The following is a 25,558-nucleotide window of genomic DNA, read 5'->3' as shown; positions in this document are numbered from 1 at the left end:
GAGATCTATGTGTTAGTCGTAAATGATTATTAGTGTGAGTGGAGTTCAATGCGGGTACATATTCACTAATAGTCCAGGTAGTCGTAAATTTTTATCGCAATAATAGTTTGTCGAATATTGTATCAGATATTATTATGTTTTCTTGTACTACAGTAACTACTATAGTACGGCCAGCGAAACTAGGCGAGTGCCCGACGCGCGCCTAGTGGCTAATTTCCAGCAGTGCTTCCAAGACTACATTCCCGCGTAAAATAATTTTAAAAGTGCAGGAGTTGTAATTAAGACTAAACATTTAATATTTTTGTACGTAAAACTCGTTATTTATTAATTATCACATTCGATAACAAGTAATAATATTAATATTTTAAGTATTTACACAATTATGTATGCATGCACATTTAAAAATAAATAAGTAGGTATTAAAACTTAAAACTATTATTATATTTACATAAAAAAATAAATATTTTTCCGAATTGAAATTATCTAGTCCTCATTGTCGTCTTCATCTTCGTTTGAACTACTTTCGTCAGGATTAATGGTCAATATTATTGGTTCTAATATATCATCCCTTAGTCCTGCCTTGACGAAGTCCTCTTCCTGGATCTTGACGCAATGTTCTCCACATTTGGCCCAATCTTCCGGAGTTACTGCATCGATTTCTTTATGCACAAGTGTCTCGACATCTGCAATTTTGAATGTTGAATTTTTTTCAGCCACTCTGCCTTTTACTTGTGCCCAAATGAGTTCTATTGGATTGTACTGACAGTGGTAAGGGGGAAGCCTTACCACTTCATGACCCATTTGGAAAGTTAGTTCATCCAGTTTATATTTTTTTCCTCGCGGCATCGAAAGTTTAACTTTTTCCCGTAACTCGTCAAGTGTTTCAACGGGAGAAAAATCTATATTTTTATCCCGTAACCACTGTTGAACATCAGTTTTTCTACAGTTGGACTTCGGATAGTTCTCGACCAAAGTAGAGTGATACGACGCGTTATCCATGACAACAATGCTCGGTTCTTCTAAGTTAAGTAACATCTGTGAGAACCAACTTTCAAAAATTGTGGCGTTCATTTGTGAATGATAATCATTGTTACTAGAATTACATCTAAAAATTAGTTTTGATTCCTTAATGAATCCGAAGGAAGGAGATCCGGCGTGGCATATGATGATGCGACTGCCTCTCCCTGTAGGTACTCTTAAACCTTCCGTATTTTCATTATTCTGCCAAATACGTCCACGGGTATGGTTTTGATTAACCCAGGTTTCATCTAAGTAGACTACAGGCCGAGTATCACCGTTCCTACGAAACTCGTTCATTTTTCTAAGGAACTTAACGCGCGCAGCTACAATATCGGATCGTTCCATTAAGAATTTGCGACCATCGTTACATTTCTTGTACTTAAAATTAAGTTGTTTTAAAATTATTTTCACCGACGATTTTGATCCACGGTAACTTAATTTTTCACGCAATTCCACTAATATTTTAGCACTCGTTGGAAATTCACCCTTGTCGTAAAAGCTATGAACGACTCTTCTAACCACATCATTGTCAAAATCATCAAGTTCAGTGACAGTTTTCTCACGAATGTAATTTTTTTGTGGTGATCGAAATTTATGGTCATTGGAACTTCCTACACTTAATGATTCTTCTTGATTTCTAGTTATTTTACTTTCATTACATACCCGTTGTACAGTTCTCAGACTCACCGCACAAGCCTCGGCCGTCCTCTCTTGTGACTGTCGAAAATAGTCTGCCAATTCCGGCTTCTCTTTGCAATTGGCTAACATTTTAAAAAATGTATACACGTTGTAAATTATTTTTTTCATTTGGGAATGTATATCGGGTCGAATTGACATTTTAAAAATAATAATTTGTCACCAACGAATAGTAAAAAAAAACACAGAAAAAAATTAAAATATTGTACAATATTAAAACAGCCGTATAAAAATCACACTCAACTAAAACGATAGCAATTAACACATACACGAAGGGCAGAGAATCAAAGACTAATACATTTTGAAAAAAATCGATTCTACACACAATTTGGTTTCAATAGAATAACAAACAATAAGGTCAATGGAATGCGGTCCCCAGCGCCAGATGGCCAGTTTGAATACAAAAAAAGCCGCGCGCAACGGTTATACGCACCCGCAGCAGTTTATTGTACGCATATTTACATTATATATATACAATATACCTTATGGTTTATACAATAATAAAATATATTTGATGTAACAGTACTCAACATTTCTCATATAACAGCTGAAACACAGCTGCATCAGCTACTCATTTAATAAATAATACTTTTAGAACCCCTGGCTTACATGAAAACGGACACTAGGCGCACGTCGGGCACCCGCCTAGTTTCGCTGGCCGTACTATAATATTATTGTGACCGACTGAGCGATTAGATAAGCGGACCGACTCGATAACGATAATTTATTATGAATCGTATTCGCATGTACGTAAAATCATTTTTGAAATTCTTTGTTCTTTTTATTTTGACTGTTGAAGTGGACACTTGTCAGTTGCAGTCTACAATTACAATTTACAATAGGTAAGCTTTAAAATTTAATTAAACGTAATATTTATTAGGTATTTAAAATTGTGAATGGTTTTGCGTGGGATGTATTATAGTTTCTGATAAATAAAATTATTTTCTTTTACAGTTTCGATTTATTGATAATCAGACATAAAATAAAAATGTCTGGATTAAAAAAAAACCCTCTGGAGCAGAATATAAAAAAAGAAAAGCTGCCAAAGAAATCGAATTTAAACGAAATAAAAAGTCAATGAATCTTCAGAAGTATTTTAATAGCTTATAATCTGAAAGTAATGAATTTCATAGTTCACTATCCACCTCGGCTTCAATAGGATTTAATTGTGAAAATACCCAGATTGAATCGGATAAAATTTTCAACAATCAATGTGATTCTATCGCAATTACAAGTAATTTTGTTCTAAATGACATTAATAAAACAATTATTATTGACACTGCAAACAATGACACAAATAATCACATTTAGTTCAAAATTCTCCTGTTACGATCGATAATAATATATATGATCATGATCCAGCTTTATGGCCTAAAAATCCACTTTAAAATTTTATGAAACCTATAGTATCATATTTTATCTTATACTAAGTGGATAGAAACTGAATTAAGACTTAAAAGTGGGAAATCAATTGATCACTTGGAACAGTTACTAATTCAAAAAGAATCTGAGCGCTGGAATTAAGTTTTAACACGCTTAATGAACATTGCCTTATACTTGGCAGAAAATAACATAGCTTTTCGCGGAGTTTCTGATTAACTTTACAGTCAAAATAATGGGAAATATCTTGGTCTTATTCAATTGTTTGCCAAGTTTGATCCTATAATGCAAGATCATGTAACTCGAATTTTAAAAAAATGAAATTAAGGACCATTAGTGTGGAAAAAATATTTTAAATGAACTGCTTCAAATAATGGCAGACAAAGTCACTGCTACAATCATATCCAAAGCCCACAAAGCTAAATATTATTCTATCATAGCTGATTACACTCCTGATGTAAACCATATAGAGCAATTGTCTTTGACTATCAAATTTGTCGATTTATCTAAAGACAATGTAGATATAAGTGAAAATTTTGTTCAATTCACTCCTATAAACGATTCAACTGAAGAAGGGCTGTCTGAAAGTATTTTAAATTTATTAAATATACATAATGTCAATCTGAAAAACTGCAGGGGACAAGGCTATGACAATGGCGCTAATATGAAGGGCAAACATTCTGGTGTCCAAAAGCTGATTATTAACAAAAACCCATTGGCATTTTATATGCCTTGTGGTTGTCACAGCCTCAATTTAGTATTATGTGACGCAGGAAAATCATCGACAAAATCCGTCACTCTATTTGGAGTATTAGGAAGACTATATAATCTTTTCCTCACATCAGTAAAACGTTGGCAGCTCTTGGTGGACCATCTGAAAAATTTTACTTTAAAACGATTAAGTGATACTCATTGGGAAGCAAAAGTTAGTAGCGTTAAAGCAGTAAGATATCAAATTGGTGATATGTACGATGCTCTAATTAGTCGTTCTGAAAAGGAAGAAAGACATGATCCTATTACTTCTCACGAAGCCTACACATTATCTAATCAGATAAAAGATTTTAGTTTTCTAGTTTCTTTAGTCGTCTGGTATGATATATTATTTCAAATTAATGTGATCAGTAAATCTATGCAAAAATTAAATTTTGATGTCTGTAATTCAGTTAAGTTGATCGAAGGGTGTTATAACTTTTTAAAAGATTACAAAGTTACTGGTTTTGAAAAAGCTATTTCCAAAGCTTCTGAATTAGCTTCCGAACTTGGTTCTGAGCCAGAATTTAAAGATTCTAAAAAAGTAAGATACAAAAAACGACAGTTCCAGTATGAGCGTAGAGAGGAGCCTATAACTTCTCCAAAAAAAAAAATTTGAAGTTGAATTTTTTAATCCTTTACTAGACACTGCTATTTCATCAATTAAAGAGAGATTTGATAAGTCATTAAAACATACAGAAATTTGGAGATTTCTTTATAATTTCAGTAAAATATCTAGCTTTGAAAAGGATGAATTGCTAAAATATTGCACTGATCTCCAAGTAGCTTTGACTGATTTGATGGGTTAGAAAATGATATTGAAGCAGTTTTTCTTTGCGACGAATTAATTAGCATACAACACTTCACCAAGATCAATGATTGCAATTCACCCCTCGATGTACTTAATTTAATTAAAAAAAATCAATTAGAGGATTTATACCCCAATATATGGATTTCATTAAGAATTTTGTTTACCATACCGGTCACAGTCGCAAGCGGAGAAAGAAGTTTCTCCAAACTTAAGTTAATAAAAACCTACCAAAGGTCAACTATTTCCCAAGGCACATTGACATCCCTAGCTACACTAAGTATTGAAAATGCTATTGCTCAAAATTTGGACTTCTCAGAACTAATTAAAGTATTTGCTGATAAAAAAGCGAGAAAAGTGAACTTTCATTAGATTTTTTGTATATATTTAGTACCTCTGTAACAAAGTTTTTTAATAATAATAAAGTATATTTTATATTGATAATTACTATACAATAATAAATAATAATAAAACTAAGGAAGTTTATTTTTTTTTTTGAATTCGACTAATCCCCTAGTTTTTCCTATTTAATGTTTAAAAAGAGGGCAAAGGGCGCCGAAATAATTCTTGCACTGGTTGCTGAAAAAGCTAGAGCCGGCCCTGAGTTTAACACATGGTTTATTTGTATATTTTACTTCGTTACATTGAGAGTTATAAATCTATTTTTTTTACACAAAATTATTTAGTAAGTATAATACAATAGTAATTAACATAATAATACAATAATCATAACCAATAATAATATAATAAAAATATTAGATCAAATTATTTTTCTTGACTTACTTATTACTAGAGTTCGGATGTTTATGACAGCATATTTTTTTTTTGCGCAGCCAGAATTTCACCGAAGTGAGATACAAATTTGATTCATGGAGTCTATATTACAAATATGCAAACTTTTTTTTTGCATATTTGACATTTTTGAGCATATAAATGCATATATTGATAATTTATAGATTTAATAGCATATTTATAATATTTTAAATATAATTTAAACATAACACTTATACGGTTAAAAACTCATATATTTATATCACTATACTATACAACTATATGTATACACGAATATCGGAATCGCCTATCGACGGCCATTATCTTATCCGCCTATCGTTAATAGATTAATATTATAGGTATAGATAAGTAGCTCCATGGTATGTTAGCAACAACACCCTTCACAATGACCTCAAAATTCCCTATCTCTCTGCTTTTGCTTCCACTCACTATAAAAAATTTCACGCCAACACATTACCTCATTCAAATCCACTTATATCTAATCTCTCTTCTCTAACTATCCTGGATAATCCACCCCGACGCTTAAAGCGTAATTGGCCACGCTACCTCCTAAACAAATAAAAAAATACTAAAAAAACAAAAAAAAAGTTGAAGTAGCGTTACTGGACGCCCCCTTCATTCAAGCCGTCAAGCCCTGTACATTTTTGTTATTATTATTACTTATTGTATTGTCTATACAGATTGTATATATTCGTTTTCTAAAATAAAAAAAAAAAAAAAAAAGGTAAGTATAACAGTACAGTAATCTCTCGTTATCCGCAAAGGTTACGTTCCAACAAACCTGCGCGAATAGCGAATCCGAATATATATTTATATTTATAGTAATTTATTTCTATCATGTATTTTTTTTATAATTTATTTTGAATTAATAATGACCCCTTTTTTGCGTATATTTTTTTTACATATTTTTGTTGAAAAATAGGTATATTTGATATATTTGAAGGCAAATATTTGCATATTTTAATGAAATTTGGGTCATTAACATCCGAGCTTTACTTATTACTTATTGGCTAGTGTTTTTATGTATCGAAACCTAGAATTTACACCAGTACCATATTTTCGAATTTCATCTTTCAAAAATTTTATTTTATCTCTGATTTCTTTCCGGTGTGGTTTTATTATATTGGAACTTCTTATAATAATTGTTGTAAACAATATATTTAAAAAAGTTGAATATGTTTGTATGTGATGAATAAAATTAAGAATTAAATTTGGAATGAAAAGATTCGCACGAGTTAGTTGAACAATAAATACTATTGCTTTATTCTGCCCAAATTTCTGGTGGAAAAGTTGAATTATTGTCGACATAATTTTCTACTAAATAATCATTTTGTAAGATTTTCATTTATAGGCTGTATTTCAGCTAATTTGTCGGAAAAGCAATCCTCAACTGATTGTGGATCTAGAAATGGCAATCCAAATATACCTATAGGTTAAATATTGACTTATTTCTGCATTCACCACATACTCTGACGAAACACCAAACTTTTTTATAGTTCTATACCAAGATTGTCCAATGTGAGACCGACAACCACGAACTTTAGTCAATGGCCAAACTTCATTTATTGCATTATGTATAGCTATTTCAAAGTCAGCATAAATGCTTTCTAAATTAAATTCCTTATTATAAGTTAAACAATAATTAATAGTTATTCAAAAAATTTCTACATAGGATTCTTGTTTTTTGTCTTTAAGTAAAATGAAAACTAAAGGTATATAATGATTGTTTTCCATCACAAGAATTGTAAAAAATTAGTAAAAAAACTTTGTACAGTATAAAAAAGTACCATTAACGTAAAATGTGATTGATTTACTTAAAAGTTTTATATTGTCATCCGTGCCAAAAAATAAAATCTCTTTTTCCGAATTATTAACTTGTAAAAATGTATTACTTTCATATGTTTTTATGTCCATGTTTTTCAAAATATCATGCACCTCTTGTCTATTACGAAGTAAATTTGGACGAAAAGATGTTTAAGCTTGAAATATATTGTATTTTATATATGTCACATATTTGGTTGTTATTGAGTTTGTATTATTCTTCCGTAAATATGAATGCAAATAACTTGGAAGGTCGCTCACACATATTTTCAATCGCCTTCCGTTTTATACTATTACTTATTAGGTATTTGACGTTTAATTTTATTTTCTTCGTCCGCATCGTGATTATGTTGTATATTATATGATATCTACATGATTTCTTCGTTATCTAATACTTTTAAATTAGCAATGCATCCTCATTTAGTACATTTATAACGATATTGGCCAGTTTTTGAAAACTAAACTTGTATTTATTAACTACAAAAATTTATTTTCCATTTTCGCTTAACATTTTCTCTACAGAATTCATTTTCCCACAATCGCGTGAACACACTCGCATATCTACTAATAAAGAAACTATTGTGTATTAAAAAATAAATAAATTACTTTATAGAAATCAATGATAATCGTTTATTGCAGTAGATTACGACGATTAATCGGTTATCGGTCAACGCTTAAAGGTGGGATTAATTTTCGGGAGCCAATTTAATGGTCACCACGAAGACAGCGATAGTAATAATAATAATAATATATTTTTACGATCTCATGACTTTTTCAGGTGACTCGAATTAATTAAACGACATATAAAATATATTATTTTACAGTAATAATAAGTAATTACTTTATTATTATTAATAATAATAATAATAGAAGCTTTGAATGGCCGATAGGAATATTCAAGTTTTATTTACGACTGGACGAAGCGGAGCCTCGAAGAGGATTAAAAACGTTATTGATTTAGGTTACTGTAATAAAAGGACGTGATCTATATATATATATATACCTCTTAATACAAAGGTGTAATTGAAAAATTTTACATAATTTTTAACGTAAAGTAAGCAAATTAAATTTCAATATTACATCTTGTATATTAATCATCGTCCAAATATCATTTACCCACAATTTAATGAATTAAATAAAAATTTACTTACCAGTTGGATTATTTTTAGTTAAAAGGTTTAATAAAATAACGGTTATTTGATGTTTTAAAGAAAAAGATTTATCAAACTGAAAGGGAATGTGAGTATGTATAAATATTAATAAATAAAATATAACTTGTTTTTAATTTATTTATATTTCTCCGGGAGGAACTTTTTACGTTTCTAAGCAAAAATTATTGTTTGAAAAAAAAACAAATATTTTATTTTATTGACAATAATGGAATAAGGTAGATGTGACTCAAGATTTGTTTCTTTGAAAAATATATAGACACGACAAGCCTAGTTACATGCTCTGGGGACTTGATACATAATGATACACTGTTCCGTGTCTCAAAAAAGTACGACGTATTTAAGTTAAATTAGTAGCTAGCTTAGAGATATTATATAAAGAAATGTAAACATATAATTTTTATAACACCTACGTTTATGAAATAATGGAGTGTTTTATACTTACAAACTTGATGTTTATGTTCAATGTGGGTGGTAAAACGACTTGTACGTTATGCATGACTTTATACTTTCTCCAAAATCTAGTTAAAATAACAAATATAATATAATAAGTGATTAACGTACAACTATTGAAATTAAATTATTGGTTAAGAATGAGCAGTTTACCTGTTACCCCAGTATGTGGATATAGTGGTTAGAATAATGAACAAACATGACCATATAACTAAATGAAGCACTAGAGAAAGACCTATAGACAAATATAATAAAAAAATAAATTATGTTGTAAGTACAAAACTGTTAATAATAATGATCCAAAAAAAAAAAACGGTGTTATATATGTGATATTATAAATGCTGCGTAATTAATAGATATTATCTAACCATGACCATTACATGCTTTTATAATATACACAGACTATAAAGATAAAACTATGTAAAATAAGTGAATGAATAGAAATATAACATTTACCCATAAAATAGCTATATAATATAATTATCTATCAATATAAATACGTATTGAGTATGTAGGTATTTTAATAGTTGATATGTAATGATAATACTAAATATTATGTATAATACTAATGAATTTTATGGTAAAAAGAATGCATGGCATGTCATATGGAGATATCAGTAGAATGAGGTATTTAAAAGAGAACAATTAAAAAGTAAGTCAAATTAAGTCTTATATAGCATCACCACAATTAGGTTAAGTACCTACATGTCAGACTCAAGACTGTAATTAAGTCCTAATTTAAATGCATGTTCACGGAGAATATTAAAATGGCTAATGGTTACATTTCACTAGTACGATTTTGCTTAAAGAGATATTTTCTGACCGTAAGAAGTAGGTATGTTGTTTCATTTTCAGTTGAAAAAAAAATTGTTTGTTAATTGTAGATATTCGATAATCTTAATAAATTTAAGTCCGAACTTTAGATCATAATTATAAATTACTTTCACCAATAAAATTTAGTGGTAGGAACAAAAACACTAAAGAAATTATATGGTCGTGACTTTATAATAAATACATATGTAATATTATACATATTATTCACATATTTTGAAATAAAGTTTTAATACTATCGAATTTAAAAAAATTATTTAGTTGTGACCTTTTTACTTTTATTGATTTCTTTATAGTTTTAACGTTTATGAATCATTAATTCGTTTATTGTTAGATACATATTGATTGATTTTGTGTTTTTAAAAGGACTTTTAACACTTTTCAATATTCGGAAGATAAGATTTCAAATGAAAGATTCAAGATTTTTTCAAATGAAAACATATGGAAAATTAGGTTTATAAATAATAATTGTTTGTATTGTATAATGTTAGATAAACACTTTTCCCCTTTGAATTTATAATTTAAACTATATGTTATATTATGTGATATGAATATAGAAAACCAGATTTAATTTGATGTTTTAGTAGAGTTTTAATTATTAAATGCTTGAAAAGTAGTCATCACTATTATATACGATATACGAGTAGTATATAAATACTACATTGTAGTATATGTTCTACTAATCGTTGAAATTTCATAAGACAATGCAATAATTTTTTAAATTTATATTCAGACAAATTTTTTTTTTTTTTTTTAATTCAATATATATTGTATAAAAATTATAAATTTTCAAACATTACGTAAGTGTATAGATATTTGAGTACTTTAAATAACAATAACTTACACCGACAGTGTTTCCGGCTCTACATTTTTATAAAAAATATTTAATTCAAATATGTTGATTGGTCACTAATAGAAATGCATTTTCTTAATATTATATAGTTTTTTTTCTTATTTCATATTCCTATGGATTTATAACAACTTTAAAATGTCTAATCTCTGTTTATTTAGAATCCAATACGTTAAATAAAACTTAATGAACGTTATCAATTACATCTGTTTAAATTTTAAAATACATAATGTATTTTTCGTAACATGAGTAACTTAAGAATGTATAAAAACAAAAAAATTTAATCAATAAAATTCGAGTTATTCGCCAGAAGAAATATATAAGAAAATACTACCCACTAACGTTATACTAATAAGCAATCACGTGGATACTCGCTATATAAGATATGACTGCCACGTGACTCCTACTCTTTAGTTTAAAGTTCCACCTTATTCATTAAATTTTTAATTATTTTAAGAACTGCTTTATTATAGTATACTTAAAAGTAAAAAATATACTATTCGAGAATAATCTTATACAAGGTGGGTCAAGACATGAGAACATTTTGAAATAATTATAAAAAAAATGTATTTCAAAAAGTCAAAAACAAAGTAAATAGTACACAATTAGAGGCCTGAAACCAAAAAAGTCTTAATATCTGAAAATTATGTCTATCGATACGTAAAACCATCCTCAAATCGAACGCAGAGATTTTGTACGACTCTTTATAACGATAAAAATAGTTAAAAACATATATACACATATATAGACACAAATACATACAACAAAATAGTGAATTTTGTTTTCTACCGTTGTCCAACATGTGTTTTAAAAATTAAATTTTTAACACAATAAATGCAGTATCCGATTTTAAAATAACAATATACATGTTTCTATTTTCCGTTATAATAAACGAAGCGGGACGAGTTCTCAACATAAAAACTGTATAAAACTATATGGTTCTTATTTTATATATATATATATACATATATATGTTTTTATATTGTAGTTTTGAGATGAATGTCTTAAGTAAAAGTAATAAGTTAATAATATTTTATATAAATTCGTCGTAACGAAGACATCAAGTTTAGAAATAGCATTACGTACTGTTTGGCTGAGGTGAATGAACGAACAGTAGACAAGCTGGCAAATGGATTGATATGCAAAACAATTAATATAATTAATTTATTCGTAATTTTTACTTCACACCGCTTATTATGTATTAATATTTAAAACTGAAAGGCTTACATCACGTCGTGTAATAGGCCGAAAAAGGTAGACGTACTATTTCAAAAATGTTATTCTAGGAAAACATTACAGAGAGTATTTTTGAACGTCTGCAGTGGTGATGTAAAGAATAAGTTCGAACTACAAATTATGTAAACGAAATGACCAGCAGCAGCGGATAGACGATAAATGTGTGTCACTACTCTAAATTACCTTTATCTTTTTTATTGGTCTGGCACGGATTTTCGGTATGACGACTCACGAGGAAACCCAAGTTTAATAATAATAAGCGATATAAATATAGCATGGAATCATAACAACCCATGAGCAACAGATCTATTAAACTCGTACACGTCTGTGCCACTCAATAATATGTAATTTTAAATAATGGCCAATAAATGTATTAGTGTATAAAAAAAATACCACCATCAAAATCACTATTAATGTTACGCACTACTGAAACCGTTGTCATTTATTACGTCTATTGTAACACGTTACCACTTCAACATCATATTATTAGATAGGTGTTACATCTACCGTTATTATATTTTTAAGATATTTAATTTTGCTTGTAGTATTTAAAATGATTAAAAAATATATTTATAGTATATTTTGGCAAAGGAAACCAAAAAAATTAAGCTTAAATTATAATGCATTTGTATAAAAAATTCTATCTTGTACATATTACTTATACAATTATTATTTCAATAAAAACCTTCTGAAACACAAAATTCAAAATAAAGATGAAATTTTTGTCCTCCTGCGATTTATGGGTTTATACTATTTTTGTCATGTAAATAATTTAAAATTAAACAAGAACTCTTTTCACTAGTACTGAATTAGTACAAATTGTTTTGATTCTACGAATATTGTACATTTTCCAATTTAAATTTAATAATTTTAGAATTATTAAAAAGTTAATTTACTATTTTATATTATTATAAATTTAATACATTTTCCCAGTATCCCTTAAGTATACATAAATATAGATAACTATATATTACAAATTATTTCCTTTCTAAAGTTAAGCCAATATTTTTTCAGGTTTATTTAATATCAGACACAAAAAAGTGACTTTTTTATTTATTCATGTATACAACAGAATACCATCATAAAATATTAGTACAGTTTCAATACAAAAATGAAATTATTTCAATTTTGTTAAATGTAATAGTTAAGTTTAATAAACCTGTAGGTGCATACTAGAGAGACACACTAAATACATTTATAGAAAAATTCTTTCATAATTATTTAATATGAACATTGATGAATAATAATGTCATACTAAAATTGTACTGTCCAAAATTTAATATTAATATGACCAAATATCGTTTTCGATACATTTAATAAATATGCAGTATTAAAAGATAATACAAACGTTAATTTTAATACGATAAAAAATTACCTGGTAACACACAACTGACTGACCCAGGGGCAGACCATGGACCAAAATATGGATGACTAGGATCCATTGGGTTGTTGTTGACTGCTCGTACAGAAAATGAAAAAGTTTGTTGACCTTTGACGTGTTCATTGTTACAATCAGTAACAGGTACACGGAATTCGTTGGCTAAAAAAAAAAAAAAATAAAACAAGTTCAAAATTCAAAATATATACACTTACAATCACTCAGGTAATAGTTTTCAGGATTTTCATGTATTTGTGTGGAAGCTAAAACTGCGGGTGTGGATGAACTACCATCATTATTAGTATGTGAACTGGTCGAACCACTATGATGTGCTAATTGATAATAATCAATCGGACCTGCAGGTTTTGCGGGTCTAAGCCATGACACAACTATTCTAGTGCTGTTTTCATATATTACATTTGGTTGCGCAACCCTCCCTGGTACTATATAATGGAAAATAAATATTAGTATATGGCATTTAATGCTTAAATATTTCAATAGTTTTTTAACTTACATCCAACAGCTGTTCGTACTTGTATGGGAAATGAACGATCTGAACATACTGTTGTACATGCAGTGATAGATATATTATAAGTTCTATAGCTTTCAAGCTGTTCTAGATGGCACTGTACAACAAAGAAGAATTTTAAACGAAGATAAATATACCATTGGAAATATTTTTAGTGTTATTGAAACTGAATAAATTATAAATCGCATTCTAACCTTGGTATCATGAACTATTATTCGATGACGTTGATTTATTGATTGCTGATCGTCCAAAAAATCGTTCAAGTCTTGCTGCTGTGGCACATCATCCAAATAATAATGAACAAAGTAATGACGAACAACACCATTTGTAAACTTCGGAGGTGACCACTCAAGACTCACGGATGTATTGGTAAATCCCACAACACTTATATTTAAATCATGCACATCTGGAGCTGTGAACGAAATAACAAAAAATATGAATTTTTGTATAAAAATAAAGTTAGTTTTAGATAAAAATATACTGTTACCTCCTTCGAGGGTAGTATTAAGTAAAGGATTACTATGTAAGCCTTCACCATGTTTTGTGATCAATGCAATAGTAACCATATAAGTTGTATATGATTTGAGATTTGTTATGCTACCTCTACTATCTTGTACCATATTTTCTCCGCTAACAGTTTTGTTTAACATAGGTTCTTAAACATAAAATACAAAAATATTCTTATAAATTAATAACTGAAAACGTTTCAAATAAACAATAAAAATTTAAATATTAATAGTTATTTCCGAGGCTCATAATATTTTTCTTGTTTAATTATGTATAAGGTAGTTAATGATGCTAGTTTTTCAATAAAATGTATAATATTCAAGTATTTGTAACTATATACAAGTAGTTATAAAATAATATACAGTTATGAAGTAAAAATTAATTATAAAATCCACGATAACTAATGACATCGGAATCCCATAAAAATAATGATTTCTTAGTTTTAAAAGTTATAATAATAAAGCGACTATATATACTATGTATATACAGTATAAAACGAAATAAATATTACAAAATTCTTACCTTTGCAAGCGGAATTATTTATGGAAACTACAGGACAGTAATAAATACGAAATCCAAGAACTGCTCCAATTCTATCAGAGCAATCGAGTTTCCATCTCAATTCCATATGTGTCGAGCTAATTATATTAACCCAAACGTTTTTTATTTTACCAACGACTAAAAAAAAAAAAATGCACATATTGAAGATCAAAAATATTAAATTTATATATAAATAAAAAATGTTTCTCCTACTTTTATTATGAAGTACTGTACATGATGCCCATACCATTCCACTACTACTAATAGGTGGCTGATAAATACTATTTAAACTATTCCTTTGAGAAATCTGACTGTTCGAGCTTATTGCAAATTGGTAAATTTTCGTATGATCCGATACGGTAATATTGTAGCAAGATTCTGAACTTGGTATATGCATCCAGTTCATATATCCCTAAACACAAAAAGATGATTAGTAGAATTTTAGATAATCGAGTCGAGCAAGGTTTTCCTGTAAAATTATAATTTTACATACATTACACTGGTAAGGACGGTCCTTGTCACTTTCACACCAAAATATAGTATAATCACTAAGTTGATTAGTTGTGGATGATTTCTCACTACTAGCATTTTTCCATGATAGTTCAAAAACCCCTCGTTCATCAAATGCCATTTTGGTAAAAGATATTGGTTCATCAAGTTCTAGTGACAGCGAGAGAATAAGAACTTAAATATATAAATAATTTAAGAAAATTATTGACTTACTGTCCGCTTCGCTAGGTACATAAACTGTGGAATAGTCTATGGAAAAACCTTCTTTATTCACTGAATAAATGGTAAATAAGTAACCAATACTAGTATTGAGTCCTTCGAATTTAGCATAATTTTTATACGTTTCATTACTACGGTGAATGCTATATAGTAAAATAAAAATCAGTCGGAGAGAAATATGCAATAATTAAGACAACAGATAGATAAATAGTTGTTAGTACTAACATCGTTTGATTATCTGCTGTCGTAGAAGTATAGTAAGCATGATATTCAAATAAATCACCACACTTCTCGCTGTCATCAATATTCTGCCAATATATGAACACATCCCTCGTAGATTTCTTGACTAATGATGGGACACACTCAAAGCTCCCTATGTCAGTTTTTGGAGGTCGTCTAGGTACTAAACAAATTATATTATTATCAGATATTAACGTATTAAATTTTAGAGCACTTACTAGTAGGTTTTGTTTTTAGAGTGATACGACCCGGGGCAGACCACCTGTTTTCCTCAGAGGCAACGGAAGATCGTACATATATACGAAAATCATAATGTGTAAATGGGTATTTTAAATCCGTGACGTTGAAGTAATAATATTCCGAGTCATGTTTCAGGCAATTTAATTTATGAACTAAAATTGTTTGGTTGGACGTCAGGGATGAATTACATACGTAACTTACATTTATGGACTGTACAAAATAAATTTAACGACAATGTAATTTAACTTTTATAACTTATACTATCGAATAATTTAATACACTTACATGCCAATGTTCAGGATTGGAATCCCACTGAGACTTATATTCAATTTTATGAATTAATTCTCGTGGAAATGCTATCATTGGACCAACAGACCACTTTAACATTGCACTTGATTGAGTTTTATCCATAACAGTAATATTTGGGCTCGCAGGGATAACTAAATATTGAGAAAAAATTATATTTAATATTTATTTACTATTTATGTTTTATTTCATAATATTTTAATAAAATGTAAATGTAGATACCGTTAGCATAATGATGAAAACGAAACGACGAAGTTGAGTTTCCTAATACATTTTCACCAGTTATTGTGAAAAAATAATACTCATATAGTTGTCGATATATGGGCTTAGTAGAAACATCCCAATAACAATAATTTTCTTCGACATCCGTGATTTTAGATGGACAAGCATAAACGTTTCTAAGAAATCAAATATTTATAATAAATCATAATTGATAAGAAAATATTAGCAACAACTTACCTGCTACTAGTTCGACCAGGCAATCTAAAGAATAATTTATAATCTGTTTTAACTGGATTCTCTGGTTTGGTCCAATTGCACATCAGACTGAGCCAATTATCCGATATGCAAGAGAAATTTTTAATGGGCAAAGGTTTATCTGAAAAAAGAATATAAAAATATAAATGTAAATAAATTTAAATAAAAAATAAAAAATTTGGCATATTTTTCAAATAAGATATAATTGAAAATAAAGTAATGCGCTTCTATATATACAACGAAAATAAAAAGAAAACAATAGAATAATAATTTTTGTTAAAAGTAATGAAATTGCATTTTCGAGGTCAATAGTATTTCGATAGTAGTTCATACGATATGAAATAAAGCACTTCAACAAATGAAAACAATAAAATATTTCATTTTTTGTTCTAAAAATTGACATGTACAGCATTCATTACAGCTATCATACAAAATCAATGTTTGAATTCGGGTCCTAGTATTAAAAAATCGAAAAAGTGTTTCATTGTAAAAATCAAATAATGCTATCGGTCGGATCAATTATTATAAATTTTAATTAATGATGGGTCGAACTGTTATTTTTCCAGTCGCATGTTACACATCCACCCATCGCCGACCAAAACATTAATAAGTTGTTTATCGCCAATAGAGGTAATGTATCTACATTCATAAATTAGCTATTTTTGTTTTTATCATATTTATTATAGTTATCTATTTTGTGTAAATCCATGATAATATTCCGATACCGCGACTGTGCTGTTAATAAAACATGTTTATAAACTTACGTCTTACATTATAAACTATACTAATCATACTATATTTGTGAATTATAGTTATTATTACTATTTTTTTATATATTATTAAAATGTACTAATTGTATTGTCATATTACACTCAATACTCAATACTCTATGAATATTTTATAAGCTACAAGACAACACGAGAGAGCACAAAACTGGTTTTGACAAATAATAATAATAATAATAAGAAATTATCTAAAATTTAAATGTATTGTAAATAATACAATTACTTCAACTTAAAAGTTAAAATGTAGGTAATACAAAAACTTAAAATACAATAGTAATTAATAATTATGTTTGATTTGATTTGTAGGTAGGTACGAGTACAATATACATGATAAAAAGTATTGAATTCAAGTTCGAGTTCGACTTAAAATCATAATAGGTTCGGTTCGATAGAAAATATGAAGGTTCGGTTCAGTTCGAGTTCGAAAAAATAATTTAAAGTTCGGTTCAAGTTTGCTTCGATTTAAAAAATCAAGGTTCGACCCATCACTAATTTTAACATTTTATATAACATAATTTCATCATTTATAACTATACAGTAAGAACATAAAAAGTATTTCGTGTCATTATAAAAATAAAATTTTCGTTTAAAAAGAAGAGTAGAGAAAAGGAAAATGTAGTTTAATTAATAAATAATATATGGTAAATTATAACGAATATTATGATTACTTACATCCCACATGAACAGTATTTAGACATACTCCGGTCCCCGCCTCTTGTGGCATCAACGGAGGAGGTCCACTTGTTTCCAAACTTGTTGGTTGCACAGTGGAAAACTTTGACGAATCGACAGATAATGTGGATAACTGAGCACTACTGTTAGTATCATAACTATCATTGTTTAGACGTCGTTGGTTATCTAATAGCAAAATGCAATCATAGATGTTGAGACCAGCTGGAGGATTGGGGATGCGTAATTGAGCTGCCGTTGCGTTAATAATTGACACGTATTGCTTGGGCACACGTTCGGCGTACTTGTAGAACACAATCCATTGACTTAGTAGTTGAGTTTCACTATTATTATTACTTAGTTGGCGCAATTGGCTCTGCACAATTGCATTGTCGGGATCTAAAATACACGTGATTTCTAAAGGAACACCGCTGTTGTATTCTAAGATAATATCACCTCTAGGAATAGTTTCTGAAATGACAAAAAAAAAAAAAAAGTTACTTTTATATTGAAATGTGTTTTTATAAAGGTCGCAGTTCAAAATCTTCAGTTGATAAATCTCTAAAAAAAAAAAAATGACCGAAAATTTTAATAAACTCACGAGGTAATCCATAAAACAAAAATATTATACTAGATAAATAATCAACATATTATCAAGCAAAATGTATTAAATACAAAAGACAATAAGTATTCTTATAAAATAAAACGTTTTTCAGTTCGAAGGATTTTAAAATAATAATACACAACTCATCATTACTATTATATTGTTCTGTTTCTATTAAATTGTAAAAAAAAATAACTATTTAAATAATAACTCTACATGAGTATAGTTATTAATTGCAAACATGTAAATGGTATTTTATATTTTTAAATCAATTATACGTTATGTTGGTAGTATAAGTACAAATATACAACTATTTCCAAGAGGTCTGGGAGAGCTAAGCCCTTTTACACAACTCATGGCATACGAAAATAAATTATTCATTTGCTTTACAAATTAGTTTCACGATATTGTACAAACAGTACTTCCTAATAAATAATATAAAATATATTAAGTAGGTTTCCATTGAAAGTTTTAAATTTTATTAAATTGACTACTCAAAATTTGTTTTATATTTATAATATGTTTGTTGTGAAAAAAGAGTACTGATGTGTTTCAAAAAAAATATTAACTACTAAAAAAATTAATTTTGGTTCACATATGTTCTTCATTGGTATATAAAATGTTTTATACGTATAGAGTACAAGAGTACCAATTTAAGAATTTAAGTATGAATTTTGTGTATAATTATCAATCGATCAATTTAAATATTTATGGTACCTATCCTAAAAAAAAAGGTAATTTTTATAATTTTATAGTAACTTTTCAGAAAACTAAAGATAAATAGATTAAACTTACAGAAAACCCACTTATACCAATATTGATTGTTACACAATTTGTTGTATAATATATAATAAATATAGTAATAATTATACAGAAAATATATAAATGAAAACTATTAAATTATAAATTAACAATATATGTGATGTTTAAGTTAATTAGAATACACTTCCAACTTTTCTATTATGTATTAAAGTTGATAGATTTTAAATTTCATCCTAAAAAGGTATTTTAAATTTAAAATTATAATAACATTTCAACCATAATAATAATAATAATAATAAAAATAATAAATTAATTAATCATATCAACCAAAATTTAATTAAATAAAAATTCGAAGTTAGATTTTTGGCAAAAATGATTATTTCTATTTAATTTTCCAATTATTATTTATTAATATTATTTTTCTTTCTTTCTGAAGATGCAATTTGTAATTTAAAGTTTAGATATTAGACATTTAATATGTTATAAATAACACTATCCTAATACCAAAAACATCTTGAAAATCTATATTTATAGTTTCCATAAGCTATGTACTAACATTTTCTATGTATATTTATATGTAAATTTAAATTTATGTATATTCCCATGTATACGAGTATATTTCTTATATATTAGCATTTTCAAATATACTCTATGGAACATCAAAGTTCGTAGACGTTTTTCGAATATAATAATTAGTAATAAAGCTCCGAAGTGGTCAACAATACTGGGCTATTACACTATTGTTCCACAAAATATTTGTTCCAATTCACTTTTGTTCCACACTATACTTCATCCAAATGTGGAACAAACATAGTGTGGAACAACATTTTTTCTATTTCATCGGAACAAATGATTAAGAAAATGTTATCATATCCCCATAATATGCACTTACACAATCGTTATTTGTTATCCTGTATTTTTATTTTGTTCTATGTTTATGTTTATTATGTTTGGTTTGTTGGTATTTTTTTTTTCGTTTATCGTTTTCCGTTTGATTACGTTTAAAAATTTTAATCTTTATTTATCATGTATAACGTTATTTTAACGTAAGCAAGACCTGACTTAAAATTTAAAAGACCATTTCACTAAAAAATAATATCCGTTTCCTGTATTTCATCCAAATTTTGTTTTCATTTTTTAAAATTAGAAACATCTATTTGTAAGCCTCAATCATGAATTAATTTATTGTAGTTGGTGCTTAATGCTCATATTGGGTGAATATTTTAGTGTAAAGTTTTAAGTAGGTACATTATTAAAATTTTCCTATATTTTAAAGTTATAATACAATGCACATTTTATGCTCAAAAAAAAAAAATAATAATCTTAAATCTTTTATAGGTATTTTTCAGTTTTTGCAAATTCACTTATACTGAACATACATTTCCAGAGACCGTCAATATCAGTCCCTATTTTTCATAAAAATTCGTATTACATATTTTTTAATGTACAATGGTTTGATACAGAACTAGGGTGACCATATTTATGAAAGAAAAAAACGGGACAAATATGTTCTCAAAAAAAAAAGTCAACATTTTTTTTAACTTCTATATTATATGCAATAAAAATAATTTTTAATTAATTTGATATTTTAATTAAAAATTGATTTGCATTCTATTTTTGCTGTGAGATTGAAAAAAAAAATTACTTAAAATATTCTTTATTTTTATTGAGTTGATTATTTCGAATTATTTGAGTCGATTGTTCATAATTTTCTTCATTACATTCTTTGACATTATTTTTTTTTGATGAACTGATTGCATTTAATAGTTTTAGTTGTGTTAACAAAAAATCATAAAAATCATTACAGGAATATTTTTAAAATTATTTATAAGAATTATTATTGCTTTAACAATTGGTACGAGAAAACTATTTTTTTCGTCGGTCCATAAAATATTTGTGATTGATAATAATATTTCTATTATTGCATTAGTTAATCTGCAAAGGTGCAGTGAACGTATATTTCTTTTTAGGCATTTTAAAAAAACAATACAAATGATAACACTAACGACTCACAACAATTTAAATAAAATGAACTAATACATAGTGGCTATAACATTAATAACACAAGATCGTTGCAATGTACACACGTTATTGCACGACTATGTTCGATTTTTCGATTAATATACCTAATATACCTATTATACCGAATATGGTTGATTATAAATAATACTGTACATTGGTAAACTATTTAATATTGATTTCTTTAGAAGTCTCACACATAAGTTCGTAGTACATACATATATACTATATGACATGTCTTATTTTTTTTTCTTTTGCTCTCGGTTTAAAATTTTTATAGAAGTAACGTGATTAAAACGGGACCCTATTCTAAAAACGGGACAAAAAGCGTCCCGTTCAAAGTTTGTCGGGACAACGGGACATAATGATAAAAAAAGGGACAATCCCGTTTTAAACGGAACGTATGGTTACCCTATACAGAACCCACATTTACTAATAGTTTAATATCTAATTATCAAACAATAAATAAAATATTTACCTAACTAATATCATATTATATATACAATAATATATATATATATATATATATACATTTTAATATAATTCAAAAGCATAATTTTATTTTCCATATCAACAAATGAATAATAAATTGTTTAAGTTATTACTAAGTTTACACTTTACAAGTACCGATTACTGTTGACGGTTTGTAGTTAAATTTTTATTTTTTCTCATTTATTTACAGCTATAATAAAATAATTTCAATATTTAAATAACTATTTTTTCATGCTATATTTCAAATACGTAAAAATATTACTTAATTTATGAGCAATATTGATGGTGGATGAATGATAATAATGTAATGATCCAACAATACTTCAGCATAGCTCTCAACGATTAACTTTGTAGTTTTAGTTAGGTATAATCCATTATGATGAGACTCGATTCCTTTCTTCGAAATTTGAGAGCATTTTTGCTGCTATAGATTAAGGAAGAGAAATATTTTAACAAATATACGAAATTATTGTTTATGTTTAAATAACAAATAAATGATGGTCAATAAGTGTAAGTAATATATTTTTTATCAAAAATTATGAATGTTCAATTATTCAAATGTCAATTACTCGGTTTTCATAGAAGGCACTGTCTACCAAGAAGTACGCTGTCAGCAAAATCATATTAAATCATATGATCAAATTTATAAAAACATCTCCTGTAGTTATATGTGTCGCGTTTCGTTCGTTTATATTTCGGAAATTAGTGCTCAAATTATTTCAAAATAATGAGAATCTAATATTTATAAAGTGATTTATAAATTTCATTAAATATGTCTAACAAGTTCATTGTATATAAAGAGAACATAATCTTGACTATTACAGGTAAGACTTAAAAAAAAAATCTACGTATCGGTTGGTAGTATTGAAGCCATTGCAAACAATCAGCATACCACACTTACGAGTGAGTGCATGTGTACGTTAATCATTATAAAATAAACAAAATAACAAAAGTAGGTATGCGTAAATGCGTAAATTGATCGATATTTAATTTGGCTGTTATTTAGAATTATTTTAGTTGCAAGGGGTTCCTCCTGGTTTGATGGTTAAATTCTACACAAAAAATTTAATTTGTTAACTACATAATATACTACATAAAATATGATATTTCGATCATGTTTTTTATTTTTAAAAATTGTGAAATGTACAGTAAAATTATTATATATCATCAATTCTAAAAATGCAATTCAACAATGTGTATGCGGTATGAAAATACGTCTGTAACTAAGCAAATATTAACTGTATGATAACCTATGTATATCTAGACATAATTTGATGTAAGCATGAAAATGGACGCCAGTCAAATACTCAAAAACCATTTAAAATGTGTGTTTAATATTCTTATATTTTTATTGGATATTAAGATTTATTATTGGTCTTGATAACTATTTCTTATGGTGATCTTTATTTTTACAATATAACAATTTTAAATAAACATATCCAGTGACGTATTCGTCGTCGTCGTCGTGTTTGGGTGGTGATTTTATTTTTCCATAACATTCGATGTTGTCACAGATGAATTAAATATTAATATCAATCGTGTTTACGTATTAAATTATTACATACACGTTACGGTTTACCAAACGATGGATTTACCAACGACATACAGAATACTTGTGTACAAATAACGATTGTTTGATTAAACGAGAATGTCGGACACGAAGAAAGACTAAAATAAATCACCTATATTATGATAATAGATTAAATTTTAAAATGCATTTTCATCGGCAATTCGATACCTAAGAATATAATAAAATAAAACATCGGCGGTCTCGATTCATAACGTCATTTTACTAACGCGTGGATTTAGTATTTTTAGTAGGAGTGAAAAAGCAATTCGTTTTCTTACCACCAACTGATTTTATGCCGGAACCACAGTTTATTGAAGAGTGTGCCGAGTGAACTAGTAACAAAAATACCGACGTCAATGTAATCCATGGCGGTCTTGGTGGCCACCAACTGTGTCGGTAACTTCTTGTATATTGTTGTAGTTCCCCCATGTTTACATCTTCATCACCATAAACTAACGTATTCAATAAATCTGTAATAAATAACAGTTATAATATTAAACCGAATTATTTAATACATTTCATTTTTACGTAAACTGAAAATGAAATATACCTAAATACAGAGAAAGGCATAAGTACAAATATTGAATAATTGTATAAATCATGTAGCTGCAAACGCGAGAACACAGACCGACGTATAATAGGTATATATGATGAATAATTAATATTTATTAGTAAACATTAAAAGTGAAATACATCAAAATCATAAAATCTAGTATACGTACTATTTCACGCTTACATTGCGTTTTGATTACGTTTTTATAACTAACGTACGGTGTTTTTTTTTTACAATTTTATGACTTGGTGATAAAATGACCACGGAAAACTTAAAGGTCAAAATATCATTCGATTATACTGGATAATTCATTAGATATGCCAAACTTTTTATACCAACAGGATGTTGAGACTTTCTGTGAATTATCACAATAAAAATTGTCACAGACGTAATACCATCATATAAACTACATATTATAAAAACACTTATATTATCTATTTTTTTTTCAGGATGAAAATAACTATGTCATAATAGAGAAAAACATTTATGAATACAAACTAAATTTAGATAAAAAATAGTTCGATTCTTTCCAAACAATTTGATCTCATATAATCTAGAATTTAGAGACGTATTATTTATGATAAGTAGTAATCACAGCAATTTCAAAATAGTTAAAGTAACTATATATATACAAACCATGCGGAAATTAAACATGCTTTATGTACGTATGTTAAATCCAACAGGATTATTAATGTTTCTCATTATACACTGTTTAGTCTACAGTATTGTGTATAAGTGGTGCAGCGTGGCAAAGGCTGTTTGATGTAGAGTCTTAATGATTAAAATGCAAAGGTTGATCGGTAGTATGTAAGCACGCCAGTTGAGATATCGTATGGAATCTATTTCAACAAGTTAAAGTATAATATATTGTTTGATGTTCAAACATTAATTAAGACGTCGAAAATTCTTTAGATAATTTCACATTAGCAAAACTAAATTTGTTCAGTTAAGTATTTTTAACTGTTTTTCACTCTATAATTAAGCAAATATTATAAATAATTATTTAATAAATTCAATGTTATTATCATTAGGTAAATACTTTTTTATTTTTTTTAATCTTAAAAATAATTTTATTTCAGAGTTATTTTTTTCTTTCTAAGCTATAATATTACACAATATGTTACTTTTATTTCCATATTTATTTAAAAAAAAAAAATAGCTTATTTTTTAGTTAACACGAATAAATAAAATAATGTTTAAAGATATGTTTAAGTTAAAAAAATAGTTTTAAAATATAATAAAATATATTGCGTATATTCTTCGAATACATTAATTGGGATTTTAATTATATTCTGTTGGTTGGTAATATATGCGAAATGGTGTTATTAAAAATTTAAAACACGATAAGTATT

The 25,558-nt window shown here is 27.6% G+C and overlaps 1 protein-coding gene across 2 annotated transcripts in view; it reads right to left on the bottom strand.

Annotated features, from left to right (window-relative positions):
• Positions 1–25,558, bottom strand: part of LOC112693324 — a 74,458-nt gene that overhangs the window by 4,406 nt on the left and 44,494 nt on the right. For both annotated transcript variants that reach the window (XM_025568314.1, XM_025568313.1), the window contains 18 exons: positions 23,932–24,123; positions 18,210–18,677; positions 16,735–16,873; positions 16,498–16,673; positions 16,255–16,409; positions 15,948–16,179; positions 15,715–15,892; positions 15,484–15,632; positions 15,254–15,420; positions 14,974–15,172; positions 14,743–14,898; positions 14,201–14,368; positions 13,908–14,125; positions 13,699–13,810; positions 13,400–13,627; positions 13,182–13,346; positions 9,043–9,124; positions 8,882–8,957 (listed from right to left, as the gene is read on the bottom strand). In XM_025568314.1, coding sequence (XP_025424099.1) covers positions 8,882–8,957; positions 9,043–9,124; positions 13,182–13,346; positions 13,400–13,627; positions 13,699–13,810; positions 13,908–14,125; positions 14,201–14,368; positions 14,743–14,898; positions 14,974–15,172; positions 15,254–15,420; positions 15,484–15,632; positions 15,715–15,892; positions 15,948–16,179; positions 16,255–16,409; positions 16,498–16,673; positions 16,735–16,873; positions 18,210–18,677; positions 23,932–24,082 — 3,219 coding nt within the window. In that variant the 5' untranslated portion in view covers positions 24,083–24,123. The remainder of the gene's footprint in view (positions 1–8,881; positions 8,958–9,042; positions 9,125–13,181; positions 13,347–13,399; positions 13,628–13,698; positions 13,811–13,907; positions 14,126–14,200; positions 14,369–14,742; positions 14,899–14,973; positions 15,173–15,253; positions 15,421–15,483; positions 15,633–15,714; positions 15,893–15,947; positions 16,180–16,254; positions 16,410–16,497; positions 16,674–16,734; positions 16,874–18,209; positions 18,678–23,931; positions 24,124–25,558) is intronic.

The sequence above is a fragment of the Sipha flava genome, unplaced genomic scaffold, assembly GCF_003268045.1.
Source record: "Sipha flava isolate LNK unplaced genomic scaffold, YSA_version1 84_pilon_pilon, whole genome shotgun sequence".
NCBI lineage: Eukaryota > Metazoa > Arthropoda > Insecta > Hemiptera > Aphididae > Sipha > Sipha flava.
Note: the sequence above shows the minus strand (reverse complement) of the source record. Positions and strands in the feature narration are given on the sequence as shown.